Source organism: Haliotis cracherodii, unplaced genomic scaffold (assembly GCF_022045235.1).
Source record: "Haliotis cracherodii isolate W230 unplaced genomic scaffold, xgHalCrac1.p SCAF_11, whole genome shotgun sequence".
NCBI lineage: Eukaryota > Metazoa > Mollusca > Gastropoda > Lepetellida > Haliotidae > Haliotis > Haliotis cracherodii.
This window is the reverse complement of record NW_027266266.1, coordinates 36,726,357-36,752,494: the sequence shown is the minus strand read 5'-3', so window position 1 is coordinate 36,752,494 and position 26,138 is coordinate 36,726,357. Positions and strand designations below refer to the sequence as shown.

The 26,138-nt window shown below is 40.6% G+C and overlaps 1 protein-coding gene across 1 annotated transcript; it reads right to left on the bottom strand.

Moving 5' to 3' along the window:
• Nucleotides 1-19,733: 19,733 nt before the first annotated feature.
• On the bottom strand, nucleotides 19,734-23,073 carry LOC139455728 (uncharacterized). The gene is made up of 3 exons (XM_071237278.1): nucleotides 22,770-23,073; nucleotides 21,232-21,405; nucleotides 19,734-20,541 (listed from the first exon to the last, which is right to left on the bottom strand). Exons 1-3 carry the CDS (start codon nucleotides 23,071-23,073, stop codon nucleotides 19,841-19,843), a joined length of 1,179 nt encoding a protein of 392 aa, XP_071093379.1. The 3' UTR covers nucleotides 19,734-19,840.
• Nucleotides 23,074-26,138: the final 3,065 nt, after the last annotated feature.

Below are 26,138 nucleotides of genomic sequence, written 5' to 3'. Positions count from 1 at the left end.
TCTTGAGTCATTTCTTTTATCTATAAGACAAGTCCATTTTCATGATAGGGGTTAATTACCTGATTAACGTGTGGAACCAGGTATGACATTGTTGTTTTAAGGCGTCTCACAACTGGGCTGTCTTACTAATGGGAGGAGACCATATAGAGCTCCGCGAACGGGCTATCGCTGTGAGGAGCCGGAGGTAAACAGGGGAGCTAATTCTTGTATGACAATAGTTCCGTCAGTGTTATGTTCTGTGCAGTGAAATACTTTTCTCAACTTTAGAAAACTGTCTTTCACACTGAAAAAAATAATACCTGTTCTGGTTCACAGAGATCTCTATATCCGCGAGTCACTCTTATATTTCTGCTCTCCAGTCTTTACATTTAAGCGTAGACGCCTGAGTTATAACTACAGTACCCATCCAGTCTTCAGACCAGCCTAAAATGCGAGTCGCTGGATAGAATATACAGCCATTCTGTTATAATTTAAACCTTGGACCCATTCGCTACTGTACCTGCATTTAGGAAGTTACGTCACCATCTCAATTGTTAGGAACTTCGCACGAATGAATGTTATTTGATTGACGGCTCTTTAAGCGTCGTTTACTGCTGATCGGAATTCAAAAGAAGTAGGGTAGTGAGTAGGTCGAGGATATTTTTTCTTATAGAATGGAGAAGTAATACGCGGGATACTCGAGGATGTCACTTGTGACCAGGATGTGACCGTTCCTTGACGTCGGGGGTTGTTGCTCATGCTTCAGCTGGTTGGCTGGCTTGGACTTGGTTATGGTCGGGTCCCCGTAATACTGCTGAGTGCGTGTCATTCATTCATTTGATTCATTCAATGCAACTCGACTTGCTACGGCTCCTCGACTATGTATGTAACTGCCCAATGCTAAACGAACATTGCGATAAGTATTGAATTCGGCATTGAAGTAAAACCTTGATTGTGCAGGATATTAGTTCTCTGAGAATGAAGCATGCTGATAACCTGTATGTGTTTGAATGGCCTCGTTTGTGTGTTTGACAATGCAGCGTGTGGAGGAAAAAGAATAAATATCATTTATGTATCTGAATGGAAATAATACAACACCCCAGCACTATGTTACTCTGAATAAATTCAGGAATTAAATTTGTCCTCAAAGTCAATATACACGAAAGGTTTGTAAATAAGGAAGGATAAAAGTAAACATGTTTTGTTTGTTTTGTTCGTTTGTTGTTTAACGCCGCACTTAGCAATATTCCAGTTTAATGATGGCGGTCTGTAAATAATCGAGTCCGCACCAGACAATTGACATGAGCATCAATCCACGCAATGGGATACGATGACATGCATCAACCAACGTAACGAGCCTGACCACCCGATTCCGTTAGTCGCCTCTTACGGCAAGCATGGGTTGCTGAGGACCAATTCTAACCCGGATCTTCACGGGTAAGTTAACATGTGTTCTCAATTACCACCAACCGTTTATACACTTGGAAGTTTCAATGAAGGATGGGATAATAAGACAGCTAACATACAACATAAGAAGTTTCGTTAATTACATTTGGAAAATGACTGTTTTTTTGTAAACAACGACAAGGTCAGAAATATCACATTTTAAAGCAGTGGTATGAAAATGATCAGACATGTTCAAATGGCTGATTCCAAAGTGACGGTAGATCATTAGCTCGTGGAGTAGAAAGTATAACGGGCGTGGCGTATAAACAGTAGTTTTTCACGTTTTTTGGATAGTCTCTCAATGAAAGTAAAACATTCCATAACGTATGTTATTCTGAACATGCAGAATCGTCCAAAATGAAACAGATAAAAAACACAATAATGGACTGTGCAATATGTGATGATTTGACAAAGCGATTCAGTCTGCCGCAAGGATCTCTGTGTAGGAGAGTGATTGGCTTCATACGACAGAGACATATTTTTATTGTAATCTAGGCTTTGATAAGGCTATCCCTTTACGGCTGAAATAATTGAAAAAGGCTGATTTTTCTAACTTCAGGAGAAACTGTTAGATGTTATTGTTTGTCTGTTGTCTGCAGCTCCTATTTTCTTTTTCCTGTGTTCCTTTGATAGTGATTCATAAACATGTTTATGCTATAGTCGGAATCCAACAATGGACTCGACTTTTAGCAGAGAGTTTTATCATTTACGAACTGATTTTTGTAGCTTTTATTTTCTTTAAAAGCCGCATGCATGTTACAAAAAGGAGGCGGGGATTAAAACGTCCAATAAATTATATCAATTTGCTTTGGTATAATGCTGTCACTTCATGGCTACGTCATGGTTCAATATAATGTCACGTGTACGTCATTAGACATTCACGTTTTAATTCGTTATACCCGAGTCTGAGTTACACTGAATCCATAGTTCGTAACTGACATTAACAGATAGACGTTTTATTGTTATTATGTAGGCAAGTGGTTCATAGATTAGCATATATATGATGTAAGCATATGATTAATTTATAATATAATCACTTATATATAATTATATATATTATATATAATATTTATATATTCCATGGAATGATTTTTAGAAATGATAATGACTTAAATAAGTATTTATCAATATGTCCACCCACTGTCCACAAAGATATGTACTATAGGCCTGTGGCCTTTCAGTATTTCTGAAATAAAGATTGATTGAATAATTTATAAACTGTTTTTTTAGTAACCTCTTTTCCACGAAATGACCAATATTAAATCCGACTTTTTGTCCCAGTAAAGCACAATTGACATTACTTAACAAGCCTTGCTTTGCACTCAAATGCACTGCAGCTACAAATGTGTTCGAGTGACTTGGTTTTAATAATGTTACAGTACTGTAACTATGCGATTATGGGTTTGACAAAACATTGTTCATACCATGATGAACGACCCTGTGTCTCGTCCTACAAAGCTATCTTAGCGCTATCCCATACTTCACTCAGACAATCGGTTGGTGGAACGGACCCTGGACGTTCCGACACCATGACACACAATGTATTACACACCCATGCTCATTGCAGTCGGTAAGCATAAGTCGCTGGGAACCTATACTCAACAACAAAAGTTCCTGTGACACCAGTATTTTAGTGTATTTTTCATGTATGGAATCAAGTCACAAAAACGCAACTGTTACAGAAAAGCATGCATTCCATGCAAAAGTTGACTTTTATGCAAGCCCCATGCATTTCACTAGCCAAGAATGGGTATAAAAAACATGTGCGTTAACGGTATTCCATATGCATTGTATAGCATCGTGCTGACAACAACCACTCAGAAAAACAACAAATTTACGCAATAATTCAACATTACGAAATGCCACGCCTGTCCGAAAATGAGCATTGGTATGCTTGAAGCAGGATCGAGTCAACGTGATGTTGCAAGACAATTTTACGTCCACCGAAACACCATTTGGTGTTTATGGCAACGTTGGCAACAGACGAATGCAGTCAGAAACCATCCTCGGAGTAGCAGGCCACGCGTAACCAATAATCGACAAGACGACTGGATTCGAACAACACACCTACGAAATCGATTCCAGCCAGCAACAGTGACTGCAAGAAGCATCCCTGGCCTTCGACGAATATCTTCACAAACTGTACGTCGCCACCTCAGATGTGCAGGGATTGTCGCCAGAAGGCCCGCCAGATGAGATGATCGTTTTGTAAGTTGTATAATGAAAGTCTAACGAATAACAACGTTTGACCTGAAGCAGCGAGTTTTGTTGTCTATCAATTGCTATATCTATATATAGATCTTCAATACTTTCTATATCTATATATAGGTCTTCAATACTTTCTATATCTATATATAGATCTTCAATACTTGCTATATCTATAGATAGTCTTCAATACTTGCTATATCTATATATAGATCTTCAATACTGGCGATATCTATATATATATCTTCCATACTTGCTTTATATATAGATAGTCTTCAATACTTGCAATATCTATATATATAATTTTCAATACTTGCTATATCTAATCTCCAATACTTGCTATATCTATAGATAGTCTTCAATACTTGCTATATCTATATATAGTCTTCAATAATTGCTATATCTATATATATTCTCCAATACTTGCTATATCTTGTCTTCAATACTTGCTGTATCTATAGATAGTCTCCAATACTTGCTATATCTATAGATAGTCTTCAATACTTGCTATATCTATATATAGTCTTCAATACTTGCTATATCTATATATAGTCTCCAATACTTGCTATATCTATATATAGTCTTCAATACTTGCTATATCTATATATAGTCTCCAGTACTTGGTATATCTATATACAATCTTCAATCCTTGCTATATCTATATATAGATTTTCAATACTTGCTATATCTCTATATTGTCTTCAATACTTGCTATATCTATAGATAGTCTTCAATACTTGCTATATCTATATATAAGTCTTCAATAATTGCTATATCTATATATATTCTCCAATACTTGCTATATCTTGTCTTCAATACTTGCTTTATCTATAGATAGTCTCCAATACTTGCTATATCTATAGATAGTCTTCAATACTTGCTATATCTATATATAGTCTTCAATACTTGCTATATCTATATATAGTCTCCAATACTCGCTATATCTATATATAGTCTTCAATACTTGCTATATCTATATATAGTCTCCAATACTTGCTATATCTATATATAATCTTCAATCCTTGCTATATCTATATATAGATTTTCAATACTTGCTATATCTATAGATAGTCTTCAATACTTGCTATATCTATATAATGAAGACATAGGGTTCGTTAACACATGTCAGACGTGAGTGGCACCTGGAGCTACAGTGCAGCTTAGCCTTGAACGCGGTTTAACGCGGCTTTTAACAGTATTCCAGTCATATCACGGCGTGTCAGCTTAATATGGGAGGAAAGCCCGAAGTGGTGCTGGTCTTAGACGTTTACCGCTTCGGTGAAACCCACGAGCACGGGTATGGTACTGACAAACCTAGAAACATAATCGGGGCGAACCGGGATTCGCACCCACAATCATAGGTTTCTGGCGTGCCTAAGGGACGCAACTCTGCACAGCGAATCGTGTCGCGGCGCCTTAGACGACTGGGCCACCCGTGCCCCCCAGAAAGATCATTATACAACTCTAAAATGTCAAGAATATGCGAATGAGAGGAAGAGACATTTTCCAAAGCCTGAAGGCATGACAGGGAATCTGAAAAGATGACAAATTGTTTACATTTTGATTGTTGAACATATTCCAAGAGAGTCAGAATAGCCTTTGCCTCAGCAGTGTAAATTGAGCTGCAGTCTGGTATTCGGAAAGATATACTTTTTGATCCAATGACAGTGGTACTTGCTACCCTGTCAGCGTCCTTGGATTCATCTGTAAATATTGAACGATGTGATTCATATTTTGCTCGCATTTGTAGATATTCCTGTTGAAAAACCAATTGATTTGTGTCATTTTTAAATTGAGTAAGAGTAAGATCTACTTTCGGCAGGACTATTTGCCAAGAAGGAGAAGACAAAAGCCGAGAAGGAGAAATAAGGTCTAAATTAATATTAGCAGCTTAAATGTGGGGTTTAATCCGAATTCCCAGTGTTGGAACCAGCTTAGATTTACTTTGAAACAACTCTTCATAAGGAGGTTTGAAAACACAGGCGTAGGCAGGGTTTAATGGGTTAGAGTGTAATTCAGTAACATACTGAAGGGATAACTTGATACGATGTTGCAGCAAAGAAGGTTTATCAGCCTCCAGGCTATCAGTTGGTGATGTTCTAAATGCGCCAAGACAGAGCCTTAGTCCCTAGTGGTGCATGGAATCTAATTTCTCTAAATTACTTCTGCAGGCTCCACCATAAACAATGGAAACATAGTCCGGATGAGGGATCTATACTAGTGAAGGAGGGTTTTCTTATCTCCACCGCACTTTGAATTTGCAACGACTTTCAGCAAATCTAGAGCCTTCAGGCATTTAGTCTTAAGATATTTGATATGTGGCTGAAAGGTCAAATGCCAATCAAAAATGAGTCCAGGAACTTGGTCTCCTCTACAACTCTGATAGGATTGCCATCTAAAAATAGTTCGGGATCTTTATGATACTTGTACTTCCTGCAGAAATGAATACAGTTGGTCTTGGCTTTTGAAAATTTAAAGCCATATTCAAGTGACCATTTTCGAAGTTTATTAAGACATAACTGTAGCTGTCTTTCTATAGTACACATTTTTTTCCACGACATGAAATATTGAAGTCATCCACAAAAAGTGACCCATCATGTGAATCATTCCAAACTTTGGAAAGGCTTAATCTTTATGCTAAATAAAGTAACAGATAGAATACTGCCCTGTAGGACACTCTGATCCTGATTATAATGGTCAGACAGGGTATGACCCACACAAATTTGAAACTGTCTGCCTGTTAAAAACTTGGATACAAACGAGGCAAACGACCTCTTAATCCAAGATCCTAAATCTTTTAGAATACCATGCTTCCACGTCGTATCATATGCTTTTTCAAGATAAAAAAAGATTGTTTGTTGACAATGGCATTTTTAACGTACGATTCTAAACGTCCCGAATGATCAATGGTACTTCTGTTTTTACCGAAACCACATTGGATATTTGTGATAAAGTTGTTGGTTTCCAGGTGCCATATAAAACGATTATTTACAATCCGTTCCATAGTGTTCCAAACACAGCTAGTTAAAGATCAGAATGATCACGTCGGGGTTTAGGTATTGGGATTACAATGGCATTATGCCATGATGGAGGAAAATTCCTCGAAGACATGACTGAGGAAAATGCTTCAGGAGCTGATAGTGTATATTGTCATCTCCTGTCGCAGTATCATGAGCTTGGCCAAGGGCAGTATGTAGCTCATGGAGTAAAAACACTTCATTATAATCTTCATCACTGTCTGAGGTAAAATCAATATTTTTCTTTTTCTCTTGACCCTGGTATTTCTGAAATTTTGGAACATAATTTGCTGATGAAGAAAGTTATTTGTTAGTAGACGATCGCCATCTTTAAGGTGTTGAACGCTAGATTTGGAACCTTTTCCTTTAATCCTTTGAATGATATTCCACACCTTGGACATAGGTGTTCGGAAATTGATCCTGGAGATATACTTTCTCAATGACACACGTTTATTCTGTTTAAAAGTGCGTCTTGCTTTAGCATTTGTATTTTAAACATGATTTAAATTATGAACAGCGAAAATACTTTTCTGCCTTTTTTCTTATCTTTCAGCTTGTTTGCATCAAACCATGATTTTCGGATGTGTGGGTTTGCAGAGGACTGGTATCGTTTCATCAGCAATTTCATTCAGTTGATCCGAGAACAACTTAATAGGATCAGGAGCATTCTCGAAAATGTCACGTGTTAACTCGTCAGTACAGAGATTTTGAAACAAAGACCAGTTGGCCTTATCAAAATTTCACCTTGATGAGGTCGGAACGTCAGATGGGTTCTTAGTTTTCAGAATTGTAGGGAAATGGTCGCCTCCACACAGATCATCATGGACCGACCATGTAAATTCATTTAAGAAGTTAGAGTCTGATAGTGATAGGTCTAACGCAGAATACGTCCTAGTAGCAGGATGTAAATATGTATTGGAACCATCATTAAAAATACATATGTCATTATCAGAGATAAAATCCCCAAGGAGTTTCCCTTTAGAATTTAGTTTGACGCTTCCCCATAAGGGATTCTGACCATATAGATCACCCATTATGATACACGGTTTAGGAAGCTGATCATATAGAGATTGTAGTTCAGAACAATTAAGATTAGAGAAGGGAGGAATATATAGGGACCACAGAGTAAATGCAACGTGCAAAGTAAGTCGTATTGCCGTAGCTTGGAGATTTGTATCAAGCGATACAGGACTATGAATCACATCCTGTCGCACCAGGATGGAAAATCCTGCAGTAGCTTTAACACCCGAGGGGGAAAATGAATGATATGAACTGTACTGACGGAAGTCGAATGGTTGTGTTTGCTTGAGATATGTCTCTTGTAGACATATTGTCGATGGCTTTAAAATCCTGTACCAATAATTGAATTTCATTGAAGTTCGTCTTTAGTCCTCTGCGATTCCACTGAATGAGGGAGTAATTTTGATTCATGTTATTGGAGGCGGAAGTACTGGGGATCTACTTTTTCCGGGCTGTTGCGCGCACGGGGAAATGGGGAGACATCCATGTCTTCCGGTATCTGATATTTATTGAAACGTTTCACAGGGTTAGGTACACCCGTGGGTATTCGATCAGATTGTTTGGAGTACTTTTCTGACAAGGATTTTTCACAATAGGAGCTGGTGATCTTGGTGAATCAGTCTGAGATCCTGATGAGGCATGGTTCTGGTCAACAGTTGAAGATGGTGTAGTGGTTGTATATGTGTCTGTTTTTGTCCAGGTGATATCAGTTTGACATGCAACAGACTGAACGGATTTCGTAAGAGGTCGAGAAACCACTGCAGAGTAGGACATACCTGCTGTTTGAGGAGTGGTGGCATTTAGTAAAAGAGTTGCATCATGGTATGAAATATTTTTCTGAACTTTGATTTTGACTATCTCATACTCACGCTTCCAGCATTTACATGCCTTTTATGAAGATATATGGTCTCCGTAGTAGTTAACACATTTTGGAGGTGTCATACAATCGGAACCCTCACCACATCTGTAGCATGTCATGCGATTCCTGCAAGACTAGGCACCATGGCCAAACTTTTGACATTTGTAACGTCGAAGTGGATTTGGAATATATTGCTCCACCCCGATGTTACAATATCCTGCTTTAATACATTTAGGATGTTTAGGCTGGGAAAACGAAAGTAAGTATGTGTTTGTTTGTACTGTCTCTCAATTTCTTTTACGCGTAAAACGTTTGACAGTCGTTACACCTTCACCTTGCAATTCTGCTTCTATTTCCGATTCGCTCACATCCGAGAGCCAACGGCCCCTGTCTCTGATGACGCCTATACTACTGTTCAGAGACTTGTGCGGTGAAACTGAAACTTCAGTATTCACGAGGTGTTTTGTGTTTTGAAGAGCAGCAGATTGTTTCGCCGTTTTACACTCAGTCAGAAGAAAGCCAGATCGAAAGCCAAAGCTAAGGACACATTCTACCCCGGGTCCACACGGGGGAAGAGCTATTAGCGTTACCCAGCACTCACCACGGGGAGGTTGCCACCACGAAAACAGAAGACGGGAGCATTAAAACTGGTGGCGGGAGTACTAAAAAGGAGACGGGAGCACTAAAACAGGTGACGGCAGTACTAAAATAGGTGACGGGGCACTAAAAAAGGTGATGGGAGTTCTTAAACAGATGACGGCACACTTAAACAGGTGACGTGAGCACTAAAACAGGAGATGGGAGCACTTAAACAGGTGACGGGACTACTAAAACAGATGACGGGGCACTAAAACAGATGACGGGAGTACTTAAACGGGTGACGGGAGCACTAAAACAAGTGACGGGAGTACTAAAACAGATGACGGGGCACTAAAACAGATGACGGGAGTACTTAAACGGGTGACGGGAGCACTAAAACAGGTGACGGGGCACTAAAAAGGTGACAGGAGTTCTGAAACGGGTGACGGGAGCACTAAAACAGGTAACGGAGGTACTCAACAGGCTACAGGGGCACTAGAACAGGTGACGGGAGCACTAAACCAGGTTACGGGGCACTAAAACAGGTGACGGGGGCACCAAAACAGATGACGGGGCACTAAAACAGGTGACGGGGCACTTCAACAGGTGACGAGAGCACTAAAACAGGTGACGGGTGCACTTAAACAGGTTACGGGGCACTAAAACAGGTGACGGGGGCACCAGAACAGATGACGGGGCACTAAAACAGGTGACGGGGCACTTCAGCAGGTGACGAGAGCACTAAAACAGGTGACGGGTGCACTTAAACAGGTTGCGGGAGCACTATAAACAGGTGACGGGAGCATTAAACCAGGTTGCGAGAGCACCAAAACAGGTGACAGGAGCACTAAAACATGTGACGGGAGCACTAAAACAGGTGACGGAGGTACTAAAACAGGTTACAAGAGCACTAAAACAGGTTACGGGAGCACTAAAACAGGTGACGAGAGCACTAAAACAGGTGACGGGAGCACTTAAACAGGTTGCGGGAGCACTAAAACAGACTACGGGAGCACTAAAACAGGTGACGGGAGCACTAAAACAGGTTGCGAGAGCACCAAAACAGGTGACGGGAGCACTAAAACAGACTACGGGAGCACTAAAACAGGTGACGGGAGCACTAAAACAGGTTGCGAGAGCACCAAAATAGGTGACGGGAGCACTATAAACAGGTTGAGGGAGTACTAAAACAGACTACGGGAGCACTAAAACAGGTGACGGGAGCACTAAAACAGGTGACGGGAGCACTATAAACAGGTTGCGGGAGCACTAAAACAGACTACGGGAGCACCAAAACAGGTGACGGGAGCACTAAAACAGGTGACGGGAGCACTATAAACAGGTTGAGGGAGCACTTAAACAGGTTGCGGGTCACCTTTCAACGTGAAAGAGTACGGGTCATTGTCACTGTATTCCATTACAACACGGTTTGTATATGTCGGCCTCTTGGCGTGATTTAATCGGGACTTGGTGGGTGTTCACAGATCATGGATTCTGGAGATGACTCACTTGGCTCGGCAGATGACTCATGATTATTATTTTGAGATAACCACACTTGACTCGGCAGACGACTCACTTGATTCAGGAGATGACTCACTTGACTCGGCAGACGACTCACTTGATTCAGGAGATGACTCATTTGTCTCAGTAGACGACTCACTTGTCTCAGCAGATTAACTCACTTGATTCAGGAGATGACTCACTTGGCTCGACAGACGACTCACTTGATTCAGAAGATGACTCACTTGGCTCAGGAGACAACTCACTTGATTCAGGAGATGACTCACTTGGCTCAGCAAATGACTCACTTGATTCAGGAGATGACTCACTTGACTCAGGAGATGACCCACATGGCCTAGCAGACAACTCACTTGATTCAGGAGATGACTCACTTGGCTCAGGAGACGACTCACTTGATTCAGGAGATGACTCACATGGCCTGGCAGACAACTCACTTGATTCAGGAGATGACTCACTTGGCTCAGGAGACAACTCACTTGATTCAGGAGATGACTCACTTGGCTCAGGAGACAACTCACTTGATTTAGGAGATGACTCACTTGGCTCAGCAGACGACTCACTTGATTCAGGAGATGACTCACATGGCCTGGCAGACGACTCACTTGATTCAGGAGATGACTCACCTGGCTCGACAGATGACGCGATGACTCTTCAGTGGCAGCTAGAAGGCCGTCTTCAGAACCAAGCACTGGATCGCTTCCACACCCACCGAGACCGGTACACAGTGAGACACAAGGCTGCAGGGACAGCTTATCAGATGCATGTTACCAGACTGGATTTTTATAGAAAAAGGCCATTACAGCATGAATGTAGTCATTATAGTTAGTGTGTTTGTTTGTGTAGGCCACACGAGGGAGGTCTGTAGATAATCGAGGCTCGGATTTTGGATCGAGAGTATATATTTTTATGCGACTACAGCTACACACCTACAAAGACAATTGTTTTCAACAGTCCCCACCAGACTATCCAATGGCCGGCCCCCTTATGCTCGGGCTGTAACCACGTGATCAAATCTCAATGGTGGGGTTCATCGCTAGCAAAATGGATATTTCTTGAAAAGCGAATTTTGCAATTGTTGTCATTACTGGAAGTGATGTTCCTTATCGATGGAATGGCTTGTTTTCACTTTATAAGTATAAACACACATGCATCTATTTTCGTTTTTAATTATCGCGATATTTCGTGATTCTTTTTCATGTGTCGAGGACTGTCAGAGTTACTGATCAGCCACAGGGAAGTTCCTGGACACGACGAGTCGTGTTGAATTATTTTATTGTGAATGTACCCGGATAGAGGAGTAATTGATTGATCTTACAGGAAGTTATATGGGAGTGGTTTCGTGAGTTCAGTTTTAATGACTTTGTCGCTTCCTTTTGCTGAAATGTAACAGAAACACTGTACAAAACGGCGTCAAACTCTAAAGTCACTTTAAAGAATGAAAGGACATTGTGTGCGGATACAAGACCACACACACACACACACACACACACACACACACACACACACACACACACACACACACTAACACACACACACACTAACACACACACACACTAACACACACACACACACAAACACACACACTCCTCTCACATGAACCCGGATTCAGTCCCGCAAGGCCCCTCTATTGGCTGTACGGAGTTGCGTCCTTTAGTCGTGCCAGGATCAGAAGATTTTCTCCGACAATGATCCTGGTTCTGTCAGTATCAGATGCATCTTCTCGAGGCAAGGGAGTTAACTGACTATAAAAGTCCACTTTCCATCCTTGCCGAACTTGCTGGTATTTCGTGGCTCGATCGTAGAGCCACAAGTAATTGTTACGAGTTATGTCCCTTCTATGTCCCTCCTTGCAGGGGTGTGCGCCCCCTTTTTCAGACACCTTACATGTTAACTGTACCCTCGGTTTTCACTTGGGTATTATGGGCACCATCCCGAGTCCTGGATCCGCCTCTTCGCAATCTGGAATTTTACCTTCTATCATCAACCTCGGGCCTGTGCAGGGGTGCAACAACTACGTCCAGTTACAAGAAGCCCCGCTTCTGCCAAGTCCTGTCAACCGATACAGCAGTGTTCACAATTTTACTGTCACTTCATACATGATCATGGATTGTGGCAGAACACTCATAGTTTTATGTGCACGGGCTTCAGCAGATTTCTCCAGCTCATTGTTTGTTTGTTGTTAAACGCTGCACTCAGCAATATTCCAGCTGTATGACGGCGGTTTGTAAATAATCGAGTCTGGACCAGACAATCCAGTGATTGACATCATCAGCATCGATCTACTCAATTGGGATACAATGACAAATACAAGCCTGATCACCCGGTCCCGTTAGTCGCCTTTACGACAAGCATGAGATGCTGAAGACCAGTTCTAAACCAGATCTTCACGGGGACTTCAGCTTATTGACATATTTATGATATGAATTAGCTGTCATAGGTGGAGGCATATTCATAAATGTGCAACTATTTTCATGCACTGATATCCACTGCCAAGTTGCTCCATGTTGACTGAAAACGCCATGAACACTTGTACTTGCCCTGCTGGTTCCAGGTTCATGCTGCACCTCACATCATACAACGCACACGTACTTATAAATGTCCCTGCAAGTCCATCCTTCTGCTTTTTCACATCAACTCCTTCTGAAGCACATAGAGGACACAAAGGAAACGGGGAGTTACTTGCAAACCACACATCAAGGTCAACGAATGCGCAGCCAAATTAGATATCATTGCTTACAAATCCGTAATCTTCATGAGTGAGTGAGTTCGGTTTAACGTCGCTTTTAACAGTATTCCAGTTATATCGCGACGTGTCCGCTTAATGTGGGAGGAAAGCCCGAAGTGGTGCAGGTCTTAAACGTTTACCACTTCGGTGAAACCCACGAGCACGGGTATGGTGCTGACAAACCTAGAAACATAATCGGGGCGAACCGGGATCCGAACCCACAATCATAGGTTTCTGGCGTGCCCAAGGGACGCAACTCTGCACAGCGAATCGCGGCGCCTTAGACGACTGGTCCACTCGTGCCCCCCATATCTTCATGAGCATCAAAGCTCAGTTTCGTTTTCTTTGTCTCATTTAGACCTCCTAACAGTTTGCTAGTACTGGCAGACACTCTCCTGGAATATTTATGGTAATGAAGTTTTGTAATAGTTTTCTGAAAGTCTATCGGACTTATGGGCAAATGAGTAGAAAGTACATATTTTTTTATAATTATCTTAAACAATTGTTAATAACATATCATATTTGGTCTACTGGTGCTTAAAATTCCCGGTATCTTATTAGTTGTTCATTTTTAGTTTTATTTAAACCTGAAATGCAGGTCCTTCGTAGAAAGTTGTACACACGAATAAGAGGTAACTGGTGCGTGCCCCCGTGCCGCCATTTTACCACAGGCGGAATGTGGCGTGACCGAGTTCTGGCCTGAATAAGCCACTGTGCTCATTTACTGTGGAAAAGGCACTGTTTATCAAATTCAGTATATAAGGGAAGCAATCGCATAGTGGTCAGTATGGTGTACGATGTGAAACGGAATGAATTGAAGCCAATATTGTTCGTAGTGATTTAAACATGTCTGTGTTGGTTAAACACCAATAATTTTTGGGATAATTATTTCAGTGTAAATTTAATTTGACGAACAAAGGGTTTGTGTCTTGCGTCAAAGTGTTTTTCTCAGCTTGCGTTGTCATTCTTGTACCGCCGTTCTCTATATGGCATCTCACAAATATGTGCTTGATGACAACGTAGATTTCTCGCCTAACCTATGCAATCTGTTACCCCAAAATATCTTCTCTTGGTTCTTCTTGCACTCCCAAACTTACGTTTACCATTCACACATTCCATTTAATGCTCTAATGTACCCTCCCCTGAAAATAATGAGCCTCCCCTAATGCTTGTCCTGTATTGATGACCCCCCCCCCCCCCCATGTCCTTGTACAATGTTTGATGACCCTCCTCGAAAAGACAAAATGCTAAAGAACTATATATTTCTTGTAAAATGCCCATTTTTCAGGACCCTCCCCAAATATGCGTATTATTTTTTATGACCCTTCTCTAAACACTGTCACATATTTGGTGACCCTCCCCTAGATTCCCTGTGACCCCCTCCCCACTATATACGCTGTTACTGTCACGAGTCATGACATCTTTTCCCCGAGGCCCCACTGGCTATTTGGGAAAACCCAGCTATTTATAGTACCAGTGCGTATCCCAGTTTTCCTAACAGAACAACAAGAAGTTGTAAATAACGACCGCGATATATTTAGAAAATATCACTGTAACTTAACTGAGCAATGTGACTACAGCAATGTGACTATCCCTAATGCACGATGCCGGCGTCAAGCTGATGGCCTCCAGCGGGGCACGAGTCGCCACTCCACTTGTTCCGAAATGACACGAGAGGTCACGAGTGCTTCAGATGAAGTCACTGGAGCGAGGGGGGAGGGGAACAAACGGCGGGATGTGACATGTGTGAAGTCGAGATGTATGGTACAGGGGGATTATTGTGTGTGGGGGGGAGGGGGGGGGGGGATTTGTGGGCAGGAGAGAACGCCACTGGTCAACGGTAACGGAAATTTGACAGGTGAGCGTTACATGGATGACATTCTACGTCCGATTGTCCTACCATTTCTACATACAGCTACCACGTGGTGTCTTTTATCAGCTAGACAACGCCAGACCCAATCCAGCCTGAATCGTAATCTTCCTTGCAGCCAACAACGTCATCGTGTTGCTGTGGTCTGCACGCTCCCCAGACATGTTCCCCCATAGAACACCTCTGGGAAGTCATGGATCATCGTCTTCGGCAGCGGCCACATCCTCCAGACAACCGGCAAGAATAGCGGTGTACCCCACGTGACGTCATCGGACGACTGACTTTTTCTTTGAGTTTTTGTGTGTTTGGCAGTCTGGGGTGGTCATACACGCTATTAATGTGACGTGTCATTGAACATTGAGCGATTTAAGATATGTGTGTCCTTTGACTTTTAGTTTGAAAGCTTTTTCTTTTCTAGCCCACTTCAATTTTGGCAACTGCAATGCCAATATCGGATGCTGTATGAGATTTTGATCTTTTCAATACATTTTACTTGATGCATCTTTTGTGATTTTAAAACTAGAGTGATGTAAATCTATAGTGAAGTTTATTTTGGCCGCCAGTTGATTACATAAAAATATGGTTCCTATCCAGTACAAAACATTATTATACACGGTAATATACAGAATGCGTGAATATAATAATGAATCAAATAATGGTTTTCGTTTATAAATTTTGTAAAGCGTGATTGCTAAAAGACATGTAAATGACTTTAAAATAGAGACAAGTTTGTTGAAATCAGTCCGATTTGTAAAGGTGGGATTTAATAACATACAATATTTTTAAAAAAAGTCTTAAATCTTCATAAAACGGACAAGATATTAAATAATGTAATTCATCTTCAATATTTCTGTTATTAAACTGTTTAAAATATTGTGGACAAATTCTGTCTAGAAGATGGGTTGGTGGTGAATCTTGTATGTTAGACATATTAGTATCAAAGTCGAATTATCTAAATAGCCTTCAAACAATGCTTACAGTTTTTTTATCGAGTATGTTTATATAAATATTTGATATGAACATATTTTTATGTCAATCAAAAAACACATCACGCGACAGTTGATGACCATGTAAAGATATATCAGAATAATTCAAACGAAAACAGTTTCATTAATATATTTGAATTAGTTATTTAGATCAGTTTTCTTTTACATGTGACACTGTTTATTACCAGATAGTGTAACAATAGGATGAACTTGCGTAATTCAATACGGATTTGATGATATTCTGTTTCCGATGACGGATCATGACGAGAAGATGTAGACAGGTTGTGGTCCGGCTAATGTACCGGTCATACCACTTTTGCCCACTTCGAACTTTCGATTAGGCAAACGGAGTTAGCTCCCTTCTCGAACCACCGATAATGCGGTTTCGCCCCATTTTGATATAGATTTCAAGGGTGAAGTTAATATCGGCCTAACCATGAGATCGTCTTATCTACAGCCATATACATATATACGGTTAATCTGCTGAGCTACGTCAAACACCATCCATTCACTCAACAGGCAGTGTCTATAGCAGATATTAACCTACTTTCACTTGCGTGGGCAGTTCTTAAAATTACGTAACGATTGGCCTTTCACTCAGCATGGAAAATTTATAGCCTAAAGTACACCTGCACTACATGTAAAAAAGGATGTGACATATATACCAAGGTTATTTTCTGTTGATACCCGCTGTTCCTTTAGAGTTCGATATGTTGTCATTTCCTTAAAGAAAGAATAGATGTGTTGACTTGGGAAATGATGATATGGAACGAGCGGGAGAGAACGCACAAAATAGTAATGTAACTGTAAATTATAGGATAATCAGTTATATACTAGACACGGACATTTCTCGTATCTGTATGTGTAGGGGGCACGGGTGGTTCAATCGTCTAAGGCGCTGCAATTCGCTGTGAAGAGTTACGTCCCTTGGGCACGCCAGGAACCTGGGTTCGAATCCCGGTTCGCCCCGATTATGTTTCTAGGGTTGTCAGCACCATACCCGTGCTCGTAGGTTTCACCGAAGTGGTAAACGTCTGAGACCTGCATCACTTGGGGCTTTCCTCCGACATTAAGCGGACACACCGTGATATAACTGGAATACTACTAAAAGCGGCGTAAAACTCACTCACTCATTCACTGTATGTGTATATTTGGAAACCACACACACACACACACACACACACACACACACACACACACAGCTTATGTATGTGTCACATAATTTAGGGCTTACAAAGGACAGTTATTGACAGCGCAACCTCATCGTCGGAGACTGAGATGCGCCCGGACTGTACGTCGTTAGCACCAACGTTACTGGCAAGAAGAATGGCGGTGTACCCCACGTGACGTCATCAGACGACTGACTTTCTCTTTGAGTTTTTGTGTGTTTGGCAGTCTGGGGTGGTCATACACGCTATTAATGTGACGTGTCATTGAACATTGAGAATTTTTAGATATGTGTGTCCTTTGGCTATTAGTTTGAAAGCTTTTTCTTTGCTAGCCCACTTCAATTTTGGCAACTGCCATGCCAATATCGGATGCTGTATGAGATTTTGATCTTTTCAATACATTTTACTTGATGCATCTTTTGTGGTTTAAAACTAGAGGGATATAAATCTATAGTGAAGTTTATTTTGGCCGCCAGTTGATTACATAAAAATATGGTTCATATCCAGTACAAAACATTATTATACACGGTAATATACAGAATGCGTGAATATAATAATGAATCAAATAATGGTTTTCGTTTATAAATTTTGTAAAGCGTGATTGCTAAAAGACATGTAAATGACTTTAAAATAGAGACAAGTTTGTTGAAATCAGTCCGATTTGTAAAGGTGGGATTTAATAACATACAATATTTTTAAAAAAAGTCTTAAATCTTCATAAAACGGACAAGATATTAAATAATGTAATTCATCTTCAATATTTCTGTTATTAAACTGTTTAAAATATTGTGGACAAATTCTGTCTAGAAGATGGGTTGGTGGTGAATCTTGTATGTTAGACATATTAGTATCAAAGTCGAATTATCTAAATAGCCTTCAAACAATGCTTACAGTTTTTTTATCGAGTATGTTTATATAAATATTTGATATGAACATATATTTATGTCAATCAAAAAACACATCACGCGACAGTTGATGACCATGTAAAGATATATCAGAATAATTCAAACGAAAACAGTTTCAATAATATATTTGAATAGTTATTTAGATCAGTTTTCTTTTACATGTGACACTGTTTATTACCAGATAGTGTAACAATAGGATGAACTTGCGTAATTCAATACGGATTTGATGATATTCTGTTTCCGATGACGGATCGATCATGACGAGAAGATGTAGACAGGTTGTGGTCCGGCTAATGTACCGGTCATACCACTTTTGCCCACTTCGAACTTTCGATTAGGCAAACGGAGTTAGCTCCCTTCTCGAACCACCGATAATGCGGTTTCGCCCCATTTTGATATAGATTTCAAGAGTGAAGTTAATATCTCGGCCTAACCATGATATCGTCTTATCTACAGCCATATATATATATACGGTTAATCTGCTGAGCTGCGTCAAACACCATCCATTCACTCAACAGGCAGTGTCTATAGCAGATATTAACCTACTTTCACTTGCGTGGGCAGTTCTTTTAATAACGCAACGATTGGCCTTTCACTCAGCATGGAAAATTTATAGCCTAAAGTACACCTGCACTACATGTAAAAATAGATGTGACATATATACCAAGGTTATTTTCTGTTGATACCCGCTGTTCCTTTAGAGTTCGATATGTTGTCATTTCCTTAAAGAAAGAATAGATGCGTTGACTTGGGAAATGATGATATTGAGAAGGGAGTCTCCAAAATAGCACCTGGGTGACCATCGTTGATTTTTACATAAATGTGGCGCTTGTTATTTGGATACTTTAACAATACGCATTAAGTTGTAAACCATATTCTCAGTAGCAGTTGCAGTAGTAGCAGTGGCTGTAGTAGTAGTAGTAGTACTACTACTACTAGTAGTAGTAGGAGTAGTAGTTGTAGTCGTAATATACGTGTAACCTGCCATGTGATCGTCTTGAGTGAGTGGACAATCAATATTCCAGCTGTACCACAGTGGTTTTTATAATGGAGTCTGGACCAGACAAACCAGTGGTTGATAGCATGGGCAACAGTCAGTACGATTCTACGCCGCTTTGAGCAATTGTCCAGCATTACCAGGGCGGAGAACATTGAACCCATGCATTTGGCGAAAGCTGTTACTCAACCGAAACTGAAGAATCTTCGAAGCCCATTTTGGGATCCTGAATATATTCCACTTGATTTGTTGTGATCCATTTTGTTATTCATGCCATTAACACACACACACACACACACACACACAGACACAGACACACACACACACACACTCTCTCTCTCTCTCTCTCCACATTTTGAAAGGTTTTAGCTATACACAATATTATACACAATTGTTTATATGTCTATTGTTTCATCCTTTAGACGTTATCTCACAGAATTTAAGCACAAACCAAATTCCCATCAGATTATTTATTCTGTATTGACTGTTGTCACAGCACAAGAATGACAAATAAATAATAACAATGAAAATGAATGGCATGTTAATAAACAACCAATGAACGTCAGTGTATACAAAGTAATGATTGTACACCTCGAGAGAATCTTTCCGAAACAGATCCTCTTTCTGGGAGACGTTGTGGATCTTCGAAAATCTGAATGGCATAGTTCCTCGTTCTGGGAGTTTGTCCGTGGGTGTTTCGAAGCACGACCCGCCGTCCTGTCTCGATACTGAGGTAAAAGTCACTATAGGCGAAAGATCGTAACATTTCAAAAGCAGGTTTCTGGTATTCGTACCAATATTTACTATTTGTCTGTGTAATTACATCCGTCACAACATCACTTCTGTTTGCACGACTGAATTGGAAGCCAAATGTCTCTGGCTGGCAGTCGCCTGTGCTATTGACAGGTGCGAGGTAGAACGATTGACCTTGGAAGTCGTACCGAAAACACATTAAGCAGTACATTCGGTCAGTCGCATCAATTGCGTTTTTTATTTCTCTAATGAAGTAATATTGTTCTTTGAACTCTCTTCGGTAGATGTCGGTGATAAGGACGGGCCGGTCTGTATCTTCAACTGCTCTCAAAAAACGGCCATTAGAAAGCGGCCATTTTATTTTGACCCGCATCCCATTGAACGAGTTTATGTAGACCAGATCGGTGACAGGTCGTGGGATGCAATGGACCACTTCCTCCCTCTCGGCAACAATAATCTCTTCCTCTATTTCCTCTTCGCCAGTGCTACATCGGGATGTCAATTCTGTAACTTAATAATGAAAAAAGATGTAAGACACATATATCATTTCATGTTAGTTCTGTATTCTTAAAATTACGACCTTGATGATGATGATATTGCTGATTTAACGAGCGCTTCCGGAGGACATACTTTCTGTCTTCAGTAATGTGTTGTATGAATGGCATAGCTCTACGTGTCATGGAGGTTTGGATAATATGTATGTTGTGTGCCGCGATACGAATATCATTTGATATAATCGTGTATCGACATAAAACATACCTGTATCCAGAAATAGGGAATGAAGCTTTACTAAACAAGTTTGAATTGTGAAATATCGAATTGCAGCCTAACGATCGAGAATTTTTAGTTCGACTTAACAGACACATTCAGGTTGAAAAAGTGATAAATATTGTAAGGCTTCACCGGGAACGGACTGCATGTGAGTTCGACATAACGGAGTATTGGACACAGCCGAGTTCGATACAGCGGGGTGCGTAATATCTGACTACAGAGGATCTGGTGGCCAGGCTCTAGGACACGGCTTCTGCGTAGTGCGTGGTAGGTTGTTCATGCTATCAACCACCGGCCTGCCAGAGCCAGACTCCAATGTATAGAGATTGCCGTATAGTTGGAATATTGATGACCGCCGTAAAAGAAGAATACACAAAGTTCAGGAAAATATTCGCTTTATCCGAGTTTGTTATAACCAGAGATATGTACCTGTGATACTCATTGATGTCATGGTCGAGTATTCTGCATGATCGGACTCTTCTGGAACTCTGCTTCCATTGGATGGTCGCCTAGCAACGCTCGAGGTCGCTGTTGTCATCGACATCCCCGGCAAAATCTCTTCCCCAGATAGGGTAACTGTACCCCATTCCTCTGTTCCACTGTCTGAATAATAAATGTACATTTAATCCCTACCCATACCCCTATCAACCAATATATACTACTCAAAATAGTTAAGGATCACTAAATCCTTTCATGTTACAATAGTTAATCTGTCATGGCATGCTAGATTTACTATAGTAATATGAAAACATCTGGTTGTCCTTAACCATTTTAGTTGTATATAATATGACACATAGCTACACTGAAATTCGGCATGGAATCAAATATTTGTTTCTTGCAACTGTTCAGTAACTTTACTCCTGTGTTACGCACCTAACACGCGTTTTATTGCGTAGATCACTCTAACAGCTGAAGTTACAGTTCACAAAGACAGTCTCTCATTTTGAGACGCTGAGCTCATAATAACGCCAATGCCTAGATATGAACTGGGCATCGGACCGTGAAAACAATTCTCCCTTCAAACATTAACACAACATGGGATTTCCTGAGCTATCACCGTGAGCTGTGGCTAATTTTAAACGGCTATACATTACGCCAAGTCAGAAGAATTCAAAATGGCTGTCCCATTACCTATATAGGAAGGTAAGAGATCAGTTTCCTTGATCGTCAAATGTTAACGATACCCAGGGTATAGACTTGTCCCAAACAACACGCGCATTGCTTTCTACTTCCGATAATGTACTCAGAGAGCCTGTCAGCCTGTATGTTTTAAGTTTGTACAGTATTGATTCAGCTAATCGACTATTGCATGGGGGTGAAGATGTTTACATTAAAGATGTATGTGAACATTGTCACCTGTATAGAAGTGTCAAAACGGTTTCATTGATTTGACGATGAAGGACCGATAATCAATGAATTAGTGAATGACTTGAGAAAACATGATTGATCTAGCACCGATCTAAGACAGGACGAGGAATAGGCCGACAGGGGCATTGTTTGGTGACGGTGATCGTGATCATGATGGAGAAAATGTTCATGATGATAATAATGTTGGCGATTGTTGTTGCTGTTGATGATGATGATGTTTATTGACTTATCCTAAATCAACATACTTGTTTTTACTCCAGTTGTTGTGCTGCATTCACTTTAGACACGGGGACTCTCCCTCCTTAAGTCAAACCCCCCCCCCCCCCCCCCTCCCCCCCCCCCCTCTCCCCGGCCCAGATTATCAAGGGATTAACACTATGGCAGTATTTTCATTCATAGACTCCCGAGCCGTGCGGTGTTTGGACATTGCAAGCCCTGTGTTTATTGAGCATTAGCCTCTATTTCTTCACGGCTCCAACATCAGATCAATCCGCCATATTGATACCTTACAAGGCCCGGCGGTATATGGAGTACCAGCGATTATAAGAGGATATGTTTTAACATTAAAGTCAAGGGTTGTATGAAAAAACAATTCTTACCCCCAAGGTCTTCTAGTTGACAGACGTTATCAATGTTACTTGGCCTCATCGTTGATCTTAGGGAACGTTTCCGAAGACATTGATCTGACGCAACGTCACTGGTCGACGTTGAAACAAATTTCATGGATCCGACATGACAAGGCTTTCCCCGTATTGCCCCTGGTCTGTGGACAGTCTCCTCTATGAAGCCACTATCTCCGCTACACTGCTTTGACGCGGTCTGAGATCCGAGTGTCCCACTCCAGATATCAATTTTTGATTTTTCGCCATCGATCAAGCTCGAACAACGAGGTTTGCTTGACATGGTGAGGTTTATTTGTGTGTGCTCAACACGTGTGACTCGTCACTATAAAGCTTTGATAGGGGATTCCCCGATTAAATATAGATCCGGGTTTTTGGTTGGACGTTCAGGTAATAGAGGTGGTTTTCTAAATAGAAATTAATAGCTCATGTTCTGAGTGCATCGCCACGAAAGTATTGCGTGGGCGGTAACACTGCGTAAACATGGGCACCCGTATATGTTAGAGGAGCATCGGAGTGTAGACACGTCATGAACTGAGAGAGAGAGAGAGAGAGAGAGAGAGAGAGAGAGAGAGAGAGAGAGAGAGAGAGAGAGAGAGAGAGAGAGAGAGAGAGAGAGAGAGAGAGAGAGAGCTTATGTATTATCATTTGGATTTGAATATTCATTCAGAAAATGGTTGTCCTGAATCTGTCACAATGACAGATCTTTGTCGAGGAATGATTTACGAGTAATGCTGAATGTGTCTGTTATATTAATAGCATAGACAATTTATGATGGTATGCAGATTTGAGGATTGGCTATAACGTGAGAGTGAACATGTTTTCTGCGGCGGGGACAAAAACATACACTACAGTGTGTTTTCTTATGAATGTAGATAGACACGTGATGTGTAGAAAACAACTACGATGATAATAGTAAGCATTTTACAATGTAAACCCCCGAGCAAAGAATGCATACACCCACGTTCGATGATGGCTTACATTAAAACAAACAAGGAAGTGGTTTAGATGCTGATGTGTTTCATAGGGGTATCACAGCTGTGTTGTGAACCTCAAGTCTACAGTGTTTCGGCGACTGTTTTCAGCCAAGTAACGTTTTGATAACATTTGTGATATTTTGATCAAATAAAATGTTCAATGGTATACTTTCTTTTACCCGGTAGTTGGGGGCTATCTGGGGGGAGGGAAAGTGCGAATATGGAGAGGCAGCACTTTCCGTAACACGAGCTGTTTGTTCCGGTTAAGTAACTAAACGAACTAAACATTCCCTCTATGTTTTAGTCTAAACGAACTAAACATTCCCTCCATGTTTTAGTCTATCTGATGTAATCTTATTGATTTCAAAACGTGCACAGGCTGTCATAATGTATTTAAAATACCATTTAGAGCTTACGTACCACGTTACACCTGTAAGCATTTAACGTGTAGATGGCGATTACGAGTACTCGTCAATGTCATCCTGTACACGTGTACACGTTCTAATACGCTTGATTCACCCTATACACACGTCAACAGGATTTTTATTCTTCAGTCCCTCAAAATATAGTATAGTCCAGAATTATGTGGAACAGAATAATTTATCCTCCGGTTTTCCACTAATGTGTTGCGAAATTGTGCGGCTTTTATACCACCCCCAGACTGTATGAAAACCTGTATATATATATAATGTATAACATTCCCTCACCACGACATGGCTGAAATATTGCCGATCTCATCTTAAATTTTAACTCACCCAGTCTATTACGATGATCACCTTCCCAAATATAAAACGCTTTTTAAAAATGAAAAGTAAATATGAAAATAAAATCGAGTTAGTTCTCATGCATTTTGGGTTCCGTAAATGAATTTGTAAGAAATATTTGTAAATTTCGTATGATAATTTTCTTTTATGAATGTGCGCATACATTGGCAAAGTATGCTGGGATATACACCATCACCGCTCGATTACACGTATACGTGATGTAGAACCTGCTGGTGTCAAGGGGTAGTTGTTGCTTATTTAAACATGGGAAAATGTCTTGTAAAGAAAACAAATCGTCACTCTTTATTGAGAGTCACTCATGGCTGACACTTCAAACATCAAAACGTGATTAATTCCCTGTTGTATCTTTCAGTTTGACGTGTTGCTATAAATAGAACTGGGATTTCCAAAACACCACTGCTATGCTCAACCATTGAACGGCCTTGGGGGTAAGTCTCCTATCCCGCACACAGAACACTCTAGACTTTTGCCTCGGCCACATAATGTTTTGATAAATAGTTCATTTTAAGCATCATTCTGATTTTGTTTAAATCCTCAACTTGTGTAGGAATTCGTGTGTATTATAATATCTATATTCTGTGAAGGATGCTATTTGTTATATTCCCGGTTCATTGAGGTATGAATCGAAAAAGCGATGTGCAAACGGTATTCCCATTCAACTAAGTATATTTGAACTCTATACTAATTACACCCCCTGGTGTAATAGAATAAGTGTTCAAACTATATTATTTTATCAAATCGATAATGATAACATTCGCGTATCACACAATCTATCTTTACCAAGCAACGTGAAACCACACAAACTCCCAGCGTGTCTATACAAAACATTGCCGGCTAACCAGTGTAGTGCACCTCCGTTTTCACTCAGCGATATTCACCCGTTGGTTTCCAATACACAATCAGCGACATCCAATACACACTCGGTAACATACAACACACACTCGGCGACAATCAATACAAACTAGTGATATCCAGTACAAACTAGGTGATATCCAATACAAACTAGGTGATACCCAATACACAATCAGCGACATCCAATACACACTCGGTAACATACAACACACACTCGGCGACAATCAATACAAACTGGTGATATCCAGTACAAACTAGGTGATATCCAATACACAATCGGCGACATCAAATACATAATCAGCGACATCCAATACACACTCGGTAACATACAACACACACTCGGCGACAATCAATACAAACTAGGTGATATCCAGTACAAAATAGGTGATATCCATTATACAATCATCGTCATCCAATACACACTCTGTGACATCCAATACACACTCAGTAACATACAACACACACTCGGCGACAATCAATACACACTAGGTGATATCCAATTCAAAATAGGTGATATCCATTATACAATCATCGTCATCCAATACACACTCTGTGACATCCAATACACACTCGGTAACATACAACACACACTCGGCGACAATCAATACAAACTAGGTGATATCCAGTACAAAATAGGTGATATCCATTATACAATCATCGTCATCCAATACACACTCTGTGCCATCCAATAACATAGAACACACACTCGGCGACAATCAATACAAAATAGGTGA

Bases quoted from the DNA above. Each gene is read 5' to 3' on its own strand.
- LOC139455728 (XM_071237278.1), bottom strand. From the start codon at position 23,073: ATGTCAAGCAAACCTCGTTGTTCGAGCTTGATCGATGGCGAAAAATCA. The intron at 21,406-22,769 runs GTAAGAATTGTT...TTTATTATTCAG, and splicing joins TCAACTAGAAGACCTTGGGG to ACAGTGGAACAGAGGAATGG. The intron at 20,542-21,231 runs GTACATATCTCT...TTCATTATTAAG, and splicing joins GACATCAATGAGTATCACAG to TTACAGAATTGACATCCCGA.